At 33.5% G+C, this 19,060-nt stretch overlaps 1 protein-coding gene across 1 annotated transcript in view; it reads right to left on the reverse strand.

The window, feature by feature from the left end:
* Positions 1-19,060, reverse strand: part of LOC117789560 (serine-rich adhesin for platelets) — a 46,776-nt gene that overhangs the window by 17,155 nt on the left and 10,561 nt on the right. Inside the window, 1 exon segment of the mRNA XM_034628590.1 lies at positions 5,264-5,430. Within this exon segment, the coding sequence (XP_034484481.1) occupies positions 5,264-5,399 (136 nt within the window). The 5' untranslated portion in view covers positions 5,400-5,430.

The following is a 19,060-nucleotide window of genomic DNA, read 5'->3' on the forward strand; positions in this document are numbered from 1 at the left end:
GGTCAAGGGTTGAACCAACTTCAAACTTCCATAACTTTATCAAAAGTGAACCGAATTTCAAACGGAGTGTCATTTTGATCATGGTTCGGCTTTTCAATTCATTCTGGATTCAAACTTAATAAATGTTGTGTAAAAAGATATTTTCGGTCTTGTCCGGTCGGTTTCGATATCAATGCTAATGGTCCCCCCTTTGATATTTTAAAAATTTAAAATTTTATGTTTTCACTTAAAATCAACTCCTTATATCATAATTAACATATTGAGCTGATCAAGTTTAATGTTAACAGAGCTTGGCGCATTGAAGTTTAAGTCATTACCAAGATGCTACAGACAATACTATACTATAAATTAAAAATTCGACTGAAGCGCCCAAGTCTGGCCGACAGCTTTGTAAAGTGTGAATTGAAGTGAAGTGTCTGAGTCAGTTTAAGACAATGGGTGTGCCAAAGACCTGAGGCCACGGAAGTTATCATCATACGATAGCTGCTGAGTGTTGTGTACTTAGCGTAAAAGTACCTCAAAGAAGACAAAGGAAAAGTTTGGACTAACGACCTGGAGTGTTAGCCGAGACCTCTTTAATTGCCTACAATCAAAAAGTCAACAAAGTACCATAAACATGAAACTTCAGGGTAAAAGTGGCAACTACGATATGCACGTGTTAATTATTTACTAGTATTCAAGTATCATTCGAAGTGAGTCTTGCAACCAAAGATATTCTGGCTGATATTCATCGCAGAGTTCAGCTGGACTGAGTAGAAGATACGTTCTGTAAATTTCTCAACTGCCTGGAATTGGCTAGAGTTCCATGAATAAATTATACAAATTATTATTTAGTTGGCTCTGTAGTTGATGTGGTTGTAGTAGTCACACTTCTAGAGTCCGCGATTCACTGTAGTTAAAAGTTATGCGCAGACTAATCGCTTATTTAGATTAGAGCTGACATTTCCAGAAGGAGAAGAAGAACGAGATGTACGCAGACGCAGAGAGTTTAAAGATTCCAGCTGGCTACAATCTTGATTAAGTCAGTTTACACAACAAATTGTTGTGTTGAAGTTGGCCAACAGGATAGTCCTACACTTAAAAAAAGGAAAAATTTCTGGAATAAAGAACACTTAAAGACCTTATTATAAAATATAATATAAAAATAGGAGTTTAAAATAAGACAGCTATAAAAATATTATAAATAAAAAACATTTAAAAATTTGACTTAATTTTTATTACAGGATTATTTAAACACATTTATTCTTATATTTACTTAAAAATGTGTGTTTGTTAAGAATTTTATGCTCTCGACCAACATTCTTAGTTCTGAGAACACAATCTTGATATTACAACCTATTTTTTATGAGTGTGGCTGGGCTTTCTGTTGACGTTATTGTGTTACCAACTTAAATGAAAGCCAACTCACTGCCTGCTTATTTTCTACGTTGGCAATCATTTTCAATTAGTGTTAGAGACTCTCTTACAAATTATGAGCTGTCTGCGCTTTATGGCTATTACCAATTAGTGTAGTTGTTTCATGTGTAAGACGGTGGCTGAGAATTTAATCTGTGATCTGAGTGTAAGCCTAACGAATCAATGACAATTCATGACAGCAGCCATCAGATAAGTTTGCTAGCATTTAAAGACCCTTCGATTTACTTGACTTCCAGCTGCCAAGTCTCCTCTCTGTTTCTCTGATTCTCAGTGATGGCAAAACTTGGCTGCTTAAGCAACTGTGCAAAAATTCAACACTTTAGCCTCGACTTTGCGCATTTGTCATAATAAAATTATCATTTGCCTGGGTCAGTGCATTGCACAACGAGCAGCAGACAGACAGACAGACGGACAGATGGACGGACAGGCAGACAGAAAGAAAGACAAACAGAACTTGCCCTGCAACATGCCTAGAGCAGAGCTGGCAACCTAGCGGCTCTAACACTTATCGGCGTGTTGACAGTCATCAGTGCGAGTGCGAGGGCAGCCAACCAACAACCAGGGACAGCGACAGCAACCTGCGACAGCAACAAACAGCCGCACAGTGGAATAGAGCTTTAAATTTGCTTATCAGCCCTCTTATTGTTTGAGCATTCGGGCCTGTTTAATTTCATTTTGGGAAAATTTTTAAGAGCGAATTAAATTTTAGTTACTAAAATTCGATTTCGATATATGAAATGATGTTTTCTACATCTTTACTTCGGCAAAAACAAAAAAAAAAGGTTTAAAGAAACTACTTTTATTTTAAAAATGAATTCATTTCGTAGGAACATGAAATATATAGGCCTTTTCTGGTTTTTACTTTCAGCTAGAATCAGCAGAAGAAATCCTTAAACTGTTCTAGTTTCATTTTAGAAAAATTTGTAAATTGAATTCACTTTGAATTGATGAATTGAAATCTTGAAACTGAAAAAATCACTTTTTAAATACTTAGTCTAATTGGTAACGTGGAAAAAAAAATTTGTGAAATCCTATAAAATCCTATTAAAAAATTGAAAATCGGAACAAACCGATGGATTTTGTTTTGCTCGTAGAGCTGAAAAATCTGGTGCTTTTGAAAACTTTCTTGTATATGAGATAAGAAAACTAAAACCATATTTGAAAATTTAAGTTATACTCAAGTTAATTTATCGTTTCTTCCCACTGTGAGACAGACCAGAAGCAGAAGCAAATGCACAAGTAGAAGTAGATGTAGAACCAGGAATAGGAACAGGAGCAGCAGTAGCCAAAGGCAAATGCCTCAGCAATTTTTGCAATTTCTAATTTGCTTTCACTCGCTTGTTTCATGTGCCACTGCTGATTTCATTTCATTGATTCCGGGATGCAGTGGAAGTGGAAAAAGAAGTGGAAATGGCAGTTGTGTTGCTGTTTTGCTGCTGTTTGTTATTTCCACATGGTCCTAAGTCCCACAGGAGTTGGCCGTATCAGAATCTTTGTCCATTTAGATTTAGAAACATGGCAACGTTAGCTGGAAGCAATGTTATCGAAATACTCGTATCTTATTTATTTTTAATTATACATACAAAGTTGACCATTCAAGTTGTCATTCAGTTGTTCTTTAAATAAAAAATAAAGAAACAAAATGCTTGCTAAACGCAGCGTGATTGTGGATAAACTAAACGCTAGAAGTGGCGGCAACAAATTCAAATCACGTACGTTGGCTATTGATATTTCTTCTGACCAATTGAACGCAGCTGCAACAAATCAAAAAGCAGACACGACTCTGCAGTCGAGTAGTGAGTGAGAGTGCGAGAGAAATGCTAAATAAATTGAAAATTGAAAATTCTAAATTTTAATAAAAATTGTCGCAATATGGCAATGAAATTCTCATGAGTTCTGGGAGCTCCGTCAGCATCCCAATGGTATATATCTATATATATATCTATGGCAATCACGTGATCAGCTTTCATTGCAATGAAATTGCATTTTTTTCTTCTCAATATGATAACGATATATGTACGACTATACACATATCCACATGCAGAATGTGTCAGTGAAAAATAAATTTTTTTTTTGATAAATTTATCATCGCCTTTTGCTGTTGTTTTTGTTGTTGTTGTTGTGGTGTGTGCAAGGATTTGGTGTATCGCTATTGAAGCGTTGATGTAATCGCTGGTATTCAGATATACTTATTTGATTTTGTCATTCACATTTCATTCATTGATAAGTCCTTTTCAGGGTTGTCACGCTGATTCAATTTGAGCACTCTTTTTATGTCGTGACAAGGAATTTGTTTAAGCGTTGAGTTTATTTATTGCATATTTTATATTTATATTCTCCATATTTCATGTTCTGCCATATTTATTGTCTTAAAAAATATATAAAATTAAAGTAATATGTTTGCAATATTAAGCATTTAATATTTATTTTGGTATTTGTGGAATTAATTAACATTTTCAAGAATGCAAGTTTGAAATACTATCTGTATATATATAACTCTTTGTCCTGACTGACTGATCATTGCACAGCCCAAACCGTAAGGAGGTTGACATTTCCCACACGATAGCTGAGACAATTTTATTGTGCAATAAATTGGCGTTTTACAAAATTCAAATTCCAAGGGGTCAAATTCGGGATAAAAGTTCACACTTGAGTTGAGTAAGTTCACACTTACTTAGTATGAAAAACGTTGTTAGTACAAAAATAGCCATATATGCCATATTTACTGTCTCAAACAATAAATAAATATTATGCTATAAATATTTAGCAATTAATAATAATTTTATAATTGAGAAATTAATTAGTAAAAAAATCGACAAAATCAAAGCGATTAAACACCGTGAAAATTAAATTGAGGTGCTTAAATCGATAGCATCAAAGCTACCTATTCGGAATTTGTAATATTCAATACACACAAGCCAACATGCATTTTTTTTTCGATGCACATACATATAAATATGCATACATTGATATTGATATGTAAGCATAATAAATATTTTTACTCGTATTCGAAATTAAAAACAATTTATCGGATTCTAGCCGAGAGGGCTCGACTATGAGATACCTCACTGTTTTTTTTGTAAGGAGATGGGCTCAATACTTTTAAGGTTCAACATTTTTTAGTGTCTAGAATTTAATACCTTTGAGATCGGATGAAGGTACAAAAAGTGGTCTCAAAAGTACGTTCATGTTCACTTTGGGTTGATGCTACCTTTTGTCGCTTTCATTCTTTTTTACCCTTATCTTGTGCATTTTCAACGGGTATAAAAAAGGGTATGTGTCGCAGTGTGATTTTGACAGGTAATTAGTTTTACGCAGTGCGCCGCTGGTCACACTTTGAAGTCTGGGACAAATGAATTCCTTATGCATTGTTAACTGTCCAGCAAAAAATGCTACAGAATGAAAATACATTCTAGGGAAACTACATGGCAAATCAAATGAATGGAAAATTAAACATCAAAATTTGTGCTCCCCCGTTAATGAATTCAAATCACTTGTAAATAAATTAAAGACATATTTTGAATAAATGATTTAGAAATAATAATTTAAATGAGGAATATTCAAAAATATACTTTTATTGGTTACTAAATGACTTTTAAACTAAAAATTAAATATTTTTGAATATTTTCGCTAATATTAAAAATGGAAATATCTGTTCAAAAATCCTACTAAGGTGATTTTAAACTAGTTTCTCACAAAATATGTAATTTTGATCAATCACAATTACTTTCAGTACTTAAGTTAGGGACATTTTGAACACTTGTATATCTTGAGAAACGCAGTTGAGTTTGTCGGTTGTTTTGTAAATTATGTATATGTTGGAAACTTAATCTTAATCTATGTTTACCTCGAGATGCGGCGGCGCCAATGCAAACGCAGAGCAGCAGCGTTCGGCAGAGCCAGCGTATTTCCGGTTTAGATGGGACCGTCATTGTCGTCGCCATTTTGTCGAGCAGCGAAAATGGCGTCATCTGTGGCGCCATTGCGTTTTATGTTGCCAAAATGTCACAACAACTGCAAATAAATGGAAAGCAAGTGGTAGGAAGTGTTAAAAAATTTGCAATATACAACAATGAGAATGATGCTTTTCTTTTTTTTTTTGCTAATATTTTGAAAACATCTGCTAGCGAATTAAATAACTATGCAAAACATTAAGTTTCAATTAGAGTTGACACTCAGCCAAAAGCCAGGCAATTTTGCGCATCATAAATTTCAAATCAATTTTGCTAATTAGCAAAAGTAGCTGGCAATCAAGAGAAGAACCAGAATTTTGAATGGTGCAAACCAATTTAAAGTTACTCAACCCAGGCGCAGTTAACTGAATTACGCGACAAAGTGAAGAAATGGAAAAAAAGAAGGAAAAGTAATTTGTGGCCAAGGAGTCCCAGGACGTATGTGAAGAAAGTGCACTGATAAAACAGGTTCTAAGATCAAGAATTTAGTTTTAGAACTGAATATTTTGGTCTAAAAACTGTGTCGTTAATTAAAAATTAAATATACCTACGCTCTGTTAAATTTTCAAGGTCGCACGTGTAACAATTTAACCTGTACAAATCTCAGTCAGTCAGTCAGTCAGGTGTAAAATTTTTCTATATATAAACTAAGAACTGCGATTTTTTAGATTAATATTCTTAATATTAGTAATTTCGTCTTAAAATTGTGTTACTTTAAGGACAAAGTATGTAAGATGAAAGTTCTTGATTTTTAAAGTTTGTCTTTTTCTTTCAGTGTGCTTATTCCATTTCTCTTTTTTGTTTTTATTCGCTGTTCGCTGTTCGCTACTCAGTTCTAGTTGGCCAACTTGACGCCTTGTTCGCTTTCATTTACACAATTAGGGCGCGGAAGTCCTTCCTCTGAAGCTGTTGCTTCCTCTGCCTATTTGACTTTTGTTTTGGCCTCCAAATCCTTTTAATAAGTTAATTGTTACTGCATTGCACTTTTGCTGCCTTTTGAATTTATGATTAGCCGCAGCCAAGGATGACCATGATGTGGACTTTAGCTTTGGTATTTAGCCGGCCCAAAAGTATTTAGCTGGATTTCTTTTGGGTCTGTTTCACTTTTGGCTTCGCGTACTTGTAAATTGGCTAGAACCCGTGGTTCACATAAATGTCCTGCTGCTCCTTTCTAAAGTCGACTTTTATGCATTCCTAGTGCTTCCTCTTAAATAATATTCGTAGCTGAATATGCCACGCAAGGACTCCGAACTCGGACTCGGATTCATCCTCATCGTCATTGTCATTATTATTGTCTGCGTTTTTCCTGGCAGTCCTCAACTACTGACTCAGTGTCAACTTCATAATAAAGGTTCTTTTATTTTTTATTTCTTTTCAGCACAAAAGTTTCAATGCGAAATGTACTTACAGTGGTCTAAGCTACTAACTGGCGGTCTAATTACGACTATATTGCCATATTTTATGTGAATTAAATAAATGAATTTTATTTCATTTAATGCAATTAAAATTGTACAATTTTAAACTACAAGTTTGGTGACTTTACCAACAAATTTGCCCACTGTTTTTTCTTTTATAGTTGCTTGACACGGCAGCTGGAAAGATTCTATTAACCTAAGAAATTACGAGAAATGAAAACTTATTACGAGAAGTCATTAAGATTCAAAGAATTAAAAACTTCAAAAGTAAAACTGGAAGTGAGGCAAACCAAGGCGTATTCCTTCTTTTTATTCTTGTTTTAAGATGGGAATGAGTACGGGGACTTTATCGCTGTATGCTCCATGGTACGAGTATGGTAACAGAGCAGCCCTACAAACTGTCGGTTGGCGGCTTGAAACAAAGCCCTGAGCCGATGTCAATGGTAGTGAGCTTTACTTTTAAGTTGTAGCAAAAGGAAACTCATAATTGTTAATGGGTTTTTTCTTAAAGGAATAAATGCTGCAAGTATTGTGCAATATGTACACTACAAAATTTCCAAACTATTTACTTATTTATTATTATTTTCTACACTGAAGAAAAAAATTAAAGTATTCAATTGTTTAAAAAGTATGATTATGTTATATTTTAATTTGAAACCAAAAGTTGTCAGCTTCAGTTGAAAAGAAACGCGGGTTCGAATCTCTCTGTTGGCAAGGACTAACATATTAAAGACGAATATATATAAGAATACCAAGTCAAGAAAAACGTATACAACAAAGTAAAACAACTTTAAAAATATTATAATTTTAAAACCTGTCCTTATTTTTATTTAACTCAAGAACTTTTTGTTATTTGAAATGTTCTTTTATGTTCTCGACGCATTTTATAGTCAAAAATGCATAGTTCTGAAACCAAAATCTTGATTTTAGAACACTTTTTTTTATCAGTGTACTATTTTTTCTTTTGTTTTCTGTTCTTTTGAAGTTGTAATTCATTTTAAAATTGCATTTAAAGTTTGATTAAAAAACTTTTCATTGTTTGTTATTAAATGTTGTGTATTAAATCATTTAAAGAGCCCTCGGCGTGATTCATTTAATGGTTGGTCATTAAGCCAGACCAGACATTCAAATCGAATCATCATTGCCCAATGTCAGTTGCTACTTTTATCAATGTTTCCTGCCCATTTTGGATACTTTGCAAACCACGTACCGATATTGATGTCAGCGACTGTTTCAGTTTCAGCTCTCTCAGTGATTTTCATATTGCCTTTGCATTTTTATCAGCCATTTGCCGACTCATTAAGTGACGTCTCTTCTTCTTGTCTGATGTCTGAACTGCATTTTAAATACGTATACGTATACGTCAATGGCGATTGAGTTTTACATGCTTTTAATTGACGTCGTCATGCAATGAAATTCAATTTATTCTGCACGCCATTGATAGTAGTTCATACTGATGTATCTACAATCGCCAGTACCTATTGTACTCGTATTTACTGAAGAGATGGCATATATACTCAAGCCAGGCGATGGCATGAATATGCCGCACCTGAGCCCCAAAGTCCCATAGTACTTATACAGATCCACGAGCTGAATAAGTGCAGGTTGCAGGGAATTCACACATGAATGCACATGGACATAAAGTGCATGAAATGATAAAAGGCAATGATAACTATTGGCAACATGGCAGACAAGCCAATCATTCGGATTAAATTTAAACATGGGACTATATTTATTACGTATGAGTAATACGAGTTCTTATCCAAAAGTCCGAAATCTTAGATTGAACTAATACGTTGCATTATATATTTTCGAATTTCAGCAAACGACAAAATCGTCTCAGCTATGTTGTGTGAAAATTTCAGCCTCCTAGGTCTTATGGTTTGACTGTGCAATGATCAGTCAGTGGGTGAGTGAGTGAATCAGGACACACAGATTTATATATAGACATAACTTAAACGAAAAAATTGACAGTGAGGAACAAAAAATTCGATTTTGATGCTGAATCAAATAAGAGGTCAGAAGAAGCAGGAAAATCGCTTTAAATTTGACAAAGCTATTACAGTCTGAAGTTTTTTGAAAAAATATTAATGGTAAGGTAAGGAAAAAATTGAAAGTAACGGAAAAATGTAATATTCAAATTTTGATACAGAATCAAATTAAAGTTGAGTTTTAGATTTTTTATAAAAATCAATTTAATTAACTTTCGTCAAAAATAAAATCAATTTAAAGTACTAGTTTTAACTGGTTTAACACACATTTAAATTATGTTCAAATTAATTTTGTGGGCCATAAACCTAAGTGGTATTACAATGTCAATGAAAATGGAAAATCCCAGCTTAATTAAAAATGTGACCAAAGAGTATAATTAAGAAACACGCTGTCTGTCACAGTCTCCTAGACTCAGACTCAGACTTAGTCTGGGCCTCAGTCTATGCGATGTCAAATCTAAATTTGCTAATTTTCCAAAATATTAATTGACTTTTCGTGGCATCATTAAAACAAAATATAATTACGTGACAATTTGATGTTCGTCCACTGCGATGCACAATTCGAAAAGGAAAATTAATTACGAGTACGCTGCCTCCACCCAAGGGATCAATCAGCAAACAGTCGAAAAGGTAAACAATAAAATGGAGTGGTATTTCCCGCTGATGCTTAAACAAACCTAGCCAGATCAAGCCCGACCCGACCGAGACCACGCCCATTTCAGCTCAGCCCTGACTTTACCCAGGTGCATAAAAAAGGGTCCGTTTGTGCTGCTGGTTAACTTTGAAAAATTAAAATCCACTTGGGTCACAGCGCCGCAGTCAACACCGCATTTTTCAATGGCAAAATAATAGAGTCCACAATGCACAGTGGGCAAAATGGCAGATCTAGCGGCACTTACTTTCGAAAGTACAGTCATTCTTTCTGACCCTTTTATTGCAATTTCTTATGTAACGATATGATAACCTCATACATATTCCTATTAAGCCAATTTTGAAAGCCACAAATTAGAAAAACGGAAAATTAGGAATAAATTGAGAAGACAAAAGTTAGGACAATTCATAATTAGTAATAATGTAGTGACAATATTTCTAGTTTGGCTTTTTCTGAATTTTTATCTTCCCAATATTTTTTTTCTACCTTTTATTTTTAAATCAACGATTTGTACCATTCAGACTTAAGTACCGACATGAAATATTATATACTGTCTTTAAATGACTTTATTATTATTTAAGTTGTTAATTATACAGCTCTAGACAAAACCGTTTGGCCCACTGTGCAACGTCAGCTGGGAGTTATAATCTGTTTGCTGCTTTTTCATTGCCGCCATTCGGCCATTTGGCCGTTTGGCCATTTGGTCAATTGCTTGGCCGTGCTTGTGTCCCTTTTTTTTTCGATTTTGTTTTTGGTTTTCAGTCTCTGTCGTCTCTGCCGACGACAGCTAAATGAAACGTAAATTTTGTAGCAATTACGCGGGTAAACATGCATATAAATAAATTTGCATGTAATTATTTTTCGCATCAAAATCTAATCAAATTCATCAAATTATTCGTCTGTCAACGTTTATTGTTTTGTTGGTTTTTGGGCAAATAATATTTTGTTAATATTAAGCTAAAATAATTGTAATTGTAGCAGTCAGTTTTGTTGTTGTCCCTCTTACAATACCCCTTCAGTTTAGTAATATCTGGCCATTCAACTGCCTGTTGTCATATACTATTGTGTGTGAGTGTGTGTATATGGCAAAAAGCCAAAATGTTTTATGCAACATCTCATTTATCAAGCCTCAGTTATATGTATGTATCTGCCTTATCCCAATCAGTGGTATTGTGTTGCTCGGTACTTTATGATAAATGACCTACTAAAAGCGCTGTTTAATTTTAATAAGCAATTTTTTGATATATGTATTTATTTGTATAAACACAAAGATAATTGTTAAATAAATATTTATTAAATATACATATAAATTTACACTGATAGAAAAGTTCTCTGAAATTTTAATTTTTACACTTTGAATAAACTATATTTCTCAATGATGTAGCGTTAAAAATAAATTTGCTAGATTTTTAAATTTTCTTAGGTATGTTGTGGGAAGATTTAAGCCTCCTAGCTTTTTGGGTTTGGGTTGTAAAATGATCAGTCTGTGAGTGAGTGAGTCAGGACATAGAGTATTATACATATAGATAGACTTAAATTTTTTTAAAACTTAATTTAGGTACTACATATAATATTTAAATTTAATACATACATGATTTAAAATAAAGTATTAAAAAGAAATGCGTAACATATTTAACATAACATGCTAATCGCTTTTTCTATCAGTGTACATTTATAGACACTCGATTAAAAGAAGCATTTTAAACTATCGATTGATGCAATTAACAATAACTTGCATTTTCAACGGGTTTTAACGTTACTGGCTTTAAATAAAGTCAGCTATTTATATTCTCACAGCTGCAGCTAAAAAACTGTATGACATGAATTTACGTCTGTCTTACAAATCTCACTAAATTCCTAGACAAAAAGTAAATAAAATTGCACTAAATCTACGAGTCGACAGAATTTTCTTCCTTCTCAAAAATGTTCAACCTTTTGTCCCGACAGTTTTGCCTGAAATTGGCTTAACTTTCGGGCCTGGCCTGTAAAAAGGTATGAACAGGCCTAGGCCAAAGTGATAAACCGTTTGCACTGACATCGCATATAAATCTGCGACAAAGTTGCGTTTCCCCGGCGGACAGACAGACACACAGACAGAAAGACGGACACGGACAGCTCCAAATCGTGCGGGATTTGTCATGCCAAATCGTTAAAATGGCGTGCGTTCTTTATGTGCTCTCTTCTCACTCCTCTCTCTCTCCCTTTCTCTCTCTCTCTCCCTCTCTATCTATCTCTTTATTTCACTCTCAGTTTAGTCACTGAATTTTGCACAGCAACAACAATAGCAATAACAACAACAGCTCGTCTCCGGCTGTGTCGTAAATCTTCAAGTGGCTTATCTAAAACAAAACTCTGTGCTTTTTAATTCGTTGAAAAACAGAAAAAATAAAACAAAAGAAACTCGCACAAGGATAAACAGCAAAACCAAAACAAAAAAAAAAATAGAAATAGAAGAGAAAGCCCCGAAAATCTTAATGTTTATTTAAAAATAGCTATCTGTAAATTTGTAAGCGTACTCTGAATACAAATATTATTTATAGAGGCAACTAATGCTAAATAGACTAAAAAAATGATTGTTGAAATTAGGCAAACTTTTTCCGAAAAAACTTAACTTGAATACCCTGACAAATCGCTGTCCGAATTAAAAAAATAGATCAACTTGGTTTTGAATCCTTATCAATTTACGTACACTGATAAAAGAAATGTTCAGAAACTTAAGATCTTAATAACACATTTCGAAAAATAACGAAAGATCCAACAAATTTGTTGGATTGCTCTCTTAAAGTTGTGTTATCAATAAAAATTAAATATTTTAAACTTTTTTATTTTAATTTTAATTTTTTTTGTTATATTCCCAACAGGTGAAGGACATTCTGAACTTGACTAGGCTTACAGAGTATGTATTTGTATGTGTTTAAAATATACCCTTGAAATAAAACCTTAAAAAGCCACAATGTGCGTCGTCATGTAATTTTAAGTTAAGGATACTCGCAAACTCAAACTCAAACTCAAACTTAAATTAAAATTCAAATAGCAGCAGAGATTGAAGAAAGTAAAGAGAAAGTTAAACAAAATGCAAAAATCAGCGTAAAATTGTGTTAATGATGCGCATTTTTAATTATATCCATAATACAAGAATATATATTTAATTATCTGTTGCTGTTGCTGTTTTCTGCTTCAGTTGGTGATCCCAAAAAATGGGAGAAAGCAAACCTTTTTGATGTCAATCATTCAAGCGCTTAAGAAGCTGTCAAGCCAGGCTAATAAGACGGCAACGGTGGCGTCAAAGGAATTTAAATTAGCCAAGCCAACTGTCGACTGTCGGTCGGTCGGTCGGTCGGACGGTCGGACGGTCGGTCGGTCGGTCGGTGCAATAGACTTGCTCAAAAGTTGCCCACTTGCCCATCGTACTTTTTGCTTTTGCACTGTGCTAATGAATCCTGACGCCATTTTTTACAGCTCAAGATTTTTCTTTCATTCTTTAGCATTGGTGTAATAAGCGTAAAACTTTTTGGCAGCGCCAATTTTTGGTTTTCTTTTAACTTTTTTTTTTTGTTTTTTTGCCACAACGCCGCCTTTTCTGCCAGTTCTGCCAGTTCTGCATTTCAACCAATTAGTTGGCTGTTTGTTGGCTTGTTTCGTTCCCGCTGATTGACAGTTTCAAATGTTTTTCTTACCTTTTTTTGCTGACGAGGGATGACCAAAAAACCCCCTACTCATTTATCCCAGACATCCCAGCTATTCCACCTACCAAACAGGCCAACATTCCGTCAACTGTGTGCTGTTTTGGGCGTTACTTTTACCTGTTTTCTTTTCTATGAGTTTATTCACTTTTAAATTGGCCAATTTTATGTCGAGCACCTTGTGTCTTACGCCCATAGGTGCACACACCCACTCACACTCCCCGACAATTGACATTTGAAGTTTAGCTGTCTAACTTTTACTGTTTTTATACCCCTTACTAAAAGAATTGTTAAAGGTGTAGATGAGCCGAGTTGATATGCCATGTCTATCTGTCCTTCTTAAGTCTAAGACTGTATTGTTGTACTTAATCGCAACAAGATGGATAAATTAGAACGTCATTAATGGCAGTTTAAAGTTGTTATAATATGTAAGTAGCGCATAAATGTATGTAATGAGTATCCTTTAGTTGGGATCTTTACTTTAGCATTTCCCGCTTGTTACAATTTGATTGTGTGTTATATGGCGTACGTGCGTAAGGGATGGAATTTGTTCTTGTCTCAAACTAAAGAAGTTACCCGAGTAACTAGGGCATAATTTTCCGACAAATTCTGTTGTTTTTTTTATGTATTGCATTGCTTTCCTTTGCGTAATTGATACACTTGAAAAGGATTGAGGTAATGATATAGACCTTTTAACGAGGTAAGAGTCTAGGGACGAAGGATTCCATGCCCCAAAATTCCTGATACCAATATTAGTTTGTTTTGTTTCGTTTTCAGCTGTGATATCATGAAAATTTTATTATTATTCCGTTTTATATATATTTTTAAGTTTGAAGTGAATGTTTCATATGAATCTAGAAATCGGTAAGTATTCGGAATTGTTAAACATAGTTATAGTTAAATTTCTCAATACGCTGCAAGTTAAATAACATATGTATGAACTGACAAAAACTGGATTTCCTGGAAATCTATTTGCCATCTCATGAACGTTAAATTACAATTATTTGATCTTTACTATCTCGCTGTGCTTTTTCAGAAAGACTATAATCTTCTCAATCTCAATGTCTCGAGAGATGTCGTGTGTCACCTTCAATTAGGACCAATCACTCACGTCTCAGACTACAAGTGAAAATGACAATGTCCTTTGATTTGTTTGGTTTGCCAATCTTACATAAAAGCGCCACACGGCAGCAAAGTGGATTAAGGGTGCTAATGACAGTTCCGGCCAAATAAACTGGTGTCGGTGTTTTTATGATCCCAGCAAAAGCAAAAGCACCGACAACAAGCAGACGACAGCTTTTTGTCAAAATTGACGTTGCGTACACAGAAGAAAAAGCCGTATTAAAATATGATTTGAAGGAAATTAAGTATTTTTAATACTTATAAATACAAATTACTCAAAATGAACATACAAATTCTTTAACAAAGTTCTACGAGGAATTTTGAATCGAGAAAAACTCTTAAATTACTAGAGTACGAGAGTTGTTTATATAGAACAAGTTTTCAAAATCCTAAAGAAAGAAATTTCAATAGGCTTTCATCAAGTTTAGAAAGCACGCTTTAAAGTTCTTTTTTTTAAGTTTGCAAATTTTATAATACTTACATTTTTTAATTAAGATATCGTACTTGAAAGAAGATCAAATTACTCTATTTGAGTGATTAGTGAGAAAACAAGTTCGAAATTTGGGTTTTTATGCACGTTGTACTTGATTTTTTCGCTCTGTGTATATTCGTATATCTATATATATGTAAGTAAGTGTAGAAGTGCGGGTTGCGTCTCCTGACGCCCCATAAGAATATATTGACATTGCCGTGTGCTGCTGGTACAACAGTGCGTATGATTTTTATAAATGCCGTGTCGATGCTGAAACAGGAAACACACAAAATCGAACGACATATGCGCTTTTTGTACTATATAATGTAGATGTTCCCACACATAGGACACACACACACACACACACACACACACACACACACACACACACACACACACACACACACATAATATAGAAATGCTATGAAAACAGTCAGTCAGGTGAGGCATTTTGTGTGTATTGCTTGGCATCGTGACTCGCAGCCAAATCAATTGCTATGAAATTGTACGGTTTCTATTTTTTAAGTCGTCTTTTTTCTCAATGTCATTTTTCACTGAAATTTCACTTAACCCCCCACGAATCAATGTCTGTACATACTTATATATATGTTAGTTGAGGATTTGATTTTTTTCTTTTGTTTGGGTCACAGTTTGCTATAATTTCGATGCTTATTACACAAATGGGGAAAATTTGATTTGTCAGGGTCATACAATATATTTTTCTTTTTGATTTACACAATAATAAAAGAAGTTTGTATATTGTTTTTAGGGTCACTAGCCACTCTGTCCCTATTGCTTTTGTAGACCCCGTACTTAAAATAGTACAAAGGTCTATTTATTATATAATATGGCTTAGCAATCTTATTAATATGAAACAATTTTCCATTTCCATTGAATGTGATAAATTATGTAAATTGATTTTATTCACTTATAAGTTTTGTATGAAAAGGAAACCTTTTGAATTAAGTTTTCTTAAAAGGAATGCATTAAGGTTTATTTAATTCATTTTTTAATTATAATTAGTTAAGTTTCATTGCGTTTTCAAAAGAGAATAAGATGAGCAGTAATCTCTCTTTACACTGAAAGAAAAATGGTCTCAGTTTGAAAACAAACGCGGGTTCGAATCCCACTCTTGCCAAGCAAAAACATATTAAAGATATAAAAAAAAAAAAAAATATAAAATACAAAAAAAATAAACTAATTAAAAATTATAAATTTAAAACTTCGCAATGCTTTTTTTTAATCCAAAATCTTGATTTTTTAACCTTTTTTTTCAGTGTATAGCTTGTGTTTTTTCTAAATAATGTCGATCTTATTTTTGAGTATGTACCTTGGATGACAACGGATGATGAGCCGGGCCCTCGGCCATGATAAGAAAAACAGTCACATAAACAACAATGTGAAACCAAGTGAATTTGCAATGTGTGCATAGATGCAGAAAGTAGGAAAAAAAGGAAAAGTGTGGAAAACAAACAAACATCTCAGATCTCAGACCTTGCAGTTATGTTTAGAAAACTTTTCAAGCACGAACGGCCCGCAGCAACACGTTCAGTTCAAGTTGCCATGTAGAAATTTGCACGCTGCTTGTCAGTCCGTCAGTCATTCAGTCAGTCAGTCAGTGGGTGGGAGGAGGTGGATGTGGTTGTGGTTGTGAATGTGGATGTAAGTTGGATGCATGCTGCCTGAGATGATTTTATGTTGCCATATTTCAGCACCCTTGAGGTGTGAAATAGACACACGCACACCACCTTCTCAAAGAGTGTTGTTCTCATAGTGTGTTGCCTTAAGTTGAGTCTCGCTTGAAACATTTGTGCTCAATATAAGCAATTTTTGCTTGATTTCAGTAAGCCGAGCACGCTCACCATAATACAACAGCTTAATTTTCTACTCCGCACTGCAAAAAAAAAAGAAATGATTGTTCTCCTCTATTTTTAAAATGAAAATCCTTTTGATAAAAAATATGAATTTAAACACAACAGCTTAATTTTCTACTCTACACTGATAAATACATTTGAATCTCGTTGCATTTTTAAAAGAAAATTCCTAGTTTTGTGCAAAAAAAAAAAAAAAATTTAAGCACCAATACTCTTGTTTTTTTTTTTGTTTTTCGAACAATGTAAAATGTAATGAATTTTATCCTTGAGGTTTTTCTTGATTTCTTTGTTAAATTCATATTAGCTTGGTAAATTGTATTGGCTCTTATGACTAACGAATGATTTTTCTTACTGTGTCTAGACAAATTAAGTGGTTTGCACAATAGTAAAAACTACTAAAAACATTTGCAATGTCGAAATTGTATTGACAGAAAAGGCAACCAACATTCTCTTGTATGTTTAATTAAAAAACTTGTACATATTCACTTTGATACACATTTCAACCAGTGTTGCCAGAACACTTCAAATAGTGTTGATTTTTGACAAAATATTTAAAATGGAAAAAACAAAAAAATAACAAAAAATATCTTTAAAAATGCTAAGCTTAAATGCATCTAAAAAGCAACGAAAAATTAGCTAGTTATTTTTCTTTTAATCAAAAACATTTGAAACAATAAAAAAATGCAAGTTTTTAGCAATAAAAAAACTAAACTGCCAACACTAATTTTAACTATGTATATGCTGGGCGCTGATTGTCAAATTGCATTCTATGTACATTTTATTTATTCTTCGCAAATATTGTACACACAATGTTTTGAATAAATATCCGATTTCAATTGGTAAAATCTTATTAGAAATTAGTTCATTTTAGCAAATGTTTGTTTATTTCAGAGTGCATTTTGTTGTCGTTGTTGCTCTTGTTATTGTATTCCATAAAACGTTTCTGTCCTTTAATTTCTATCTATTTATCGTCTTTCTCTCTGACCAAATGTTAACCCTTAAATATACGAACTGGTTGGTGTTGAGTGTGTGTCTCGATTTAAGTATAAGATTGGTATACATGTCGGATGCGTGTTGTTGATTTAGTTGATTGGCTTAACGGTGTGACCAATGTTGTTAACAATAATTGTCTATTTTCTTGTTATTTACTTTGGCCCATTCAATTAGCCAAGAAGCTACTTACCACCTCAGTGTTCTGTTAATTGTAGCCTATTGCATTGAAATATCTATAAGATGAGTCAGTGAGTGAGTGAGTCAGGACAAACAGTTTTATATATATAGATATAGATAACAAAAGTGTCTTAAACTTTCAGTTGATTAAGCTATTTTAAGCCTTCCCAATTCAATTGTCTTACAATTTGACAGCTCCTGTTCTAGATTTGAAATTTAATCAAATTAATGCGATAACTTCAACTGAATTGAATGTATAAAGCCACAAATTCTTAGTCAGCTCAATGGTATCCAAGAGGATTAAATTCTCTGACAGCTTTAGTAAATTTGAAATACGGTTACTCGTATTTGCAGATATGTTTCCCTCTCCTATTCGGTCATATGGTATCATTTTAGTGCAAACTGTCGTCATATATCGCTTAAACGGTTTTCCCAAAAACTGACGTTGAATATGAATGCACTCCGCTTTTTTTCGTGAATTTTTTTTGGCTTGGTTTTTTTTTTTGCCTTGTTGTTCATGAAGTGTCTAAAAATTCGCGGTCCTTGGACGTTGTTTGTTTGTCTTTCATGGTAATGGACTTTACGGGCACATGAACAGGATGTGCACAGAGCTGAAAGCTGTAGGAACAAGTTTTTCCTCGATATATAGCACACACGATATTCAGGATATCAGTTGCACTACGAGTGTGAGTATGTACACTCATAGAAAAAACTAATTGGAAAATTAAATACAACTGTAATTGCATATTTAATGTTAGATTTAAGTAGAAAACGTATTAAAATTAAATATAAAACACTTTTATTCAATCAAAAACCTACTTAAATGTCAAAGTTAATATGAATATGTGTAGAGAAGATGGTGTAAGTTATATCGTATATATTTAAAAAATGGGCAAAGATTAGTTTTAATATCGTATTAAAATTGAATATATTTCGTATTTTTTTATTATTTTATTCAGGCTAAAAAATAAGTTTCAGTGCATTTTTCTATCAGTGTATGAATGAAACTCGATATATTCATAGAGTATTCTCTGCCATTTTCATTTGATGAAAGTCAGTAGCTTAATTTTTATTCCATCAACATAACAATAAATTGCGCATTACTCTTACTAAGAATAGTTTAGCATATTTAAGGGTGCACGAGTTGCAATTATTTTGGTCGAACACAATACGCGTGTGTGTGTGACTAATATTTATATGTGTGTGTCAGCTGCTAACAATTTGCATACAACTCAAAATAAGGTGGAAATATTTGAAATATATGTGATATGAGCGTCATGGTCATAAAGACAGAACGCACATAATCATAAAT

Source organism: Drosophila innubila (assembly GCF_004354385.1).
Source record: "Drosophila innubila isolate TH190305 chromosome 3R unlocalized genomic scaffold, UK_Dinn_1.0 2_E_3R, whole genome shotgun sequence".
In the NCBI taxonomy this organism is placed as follows: Eukaryota; Metazoa; Arthropoda; class Insecta; order Diptera; family Drosophilidae; genus Drosophila; species Drosophila innubila.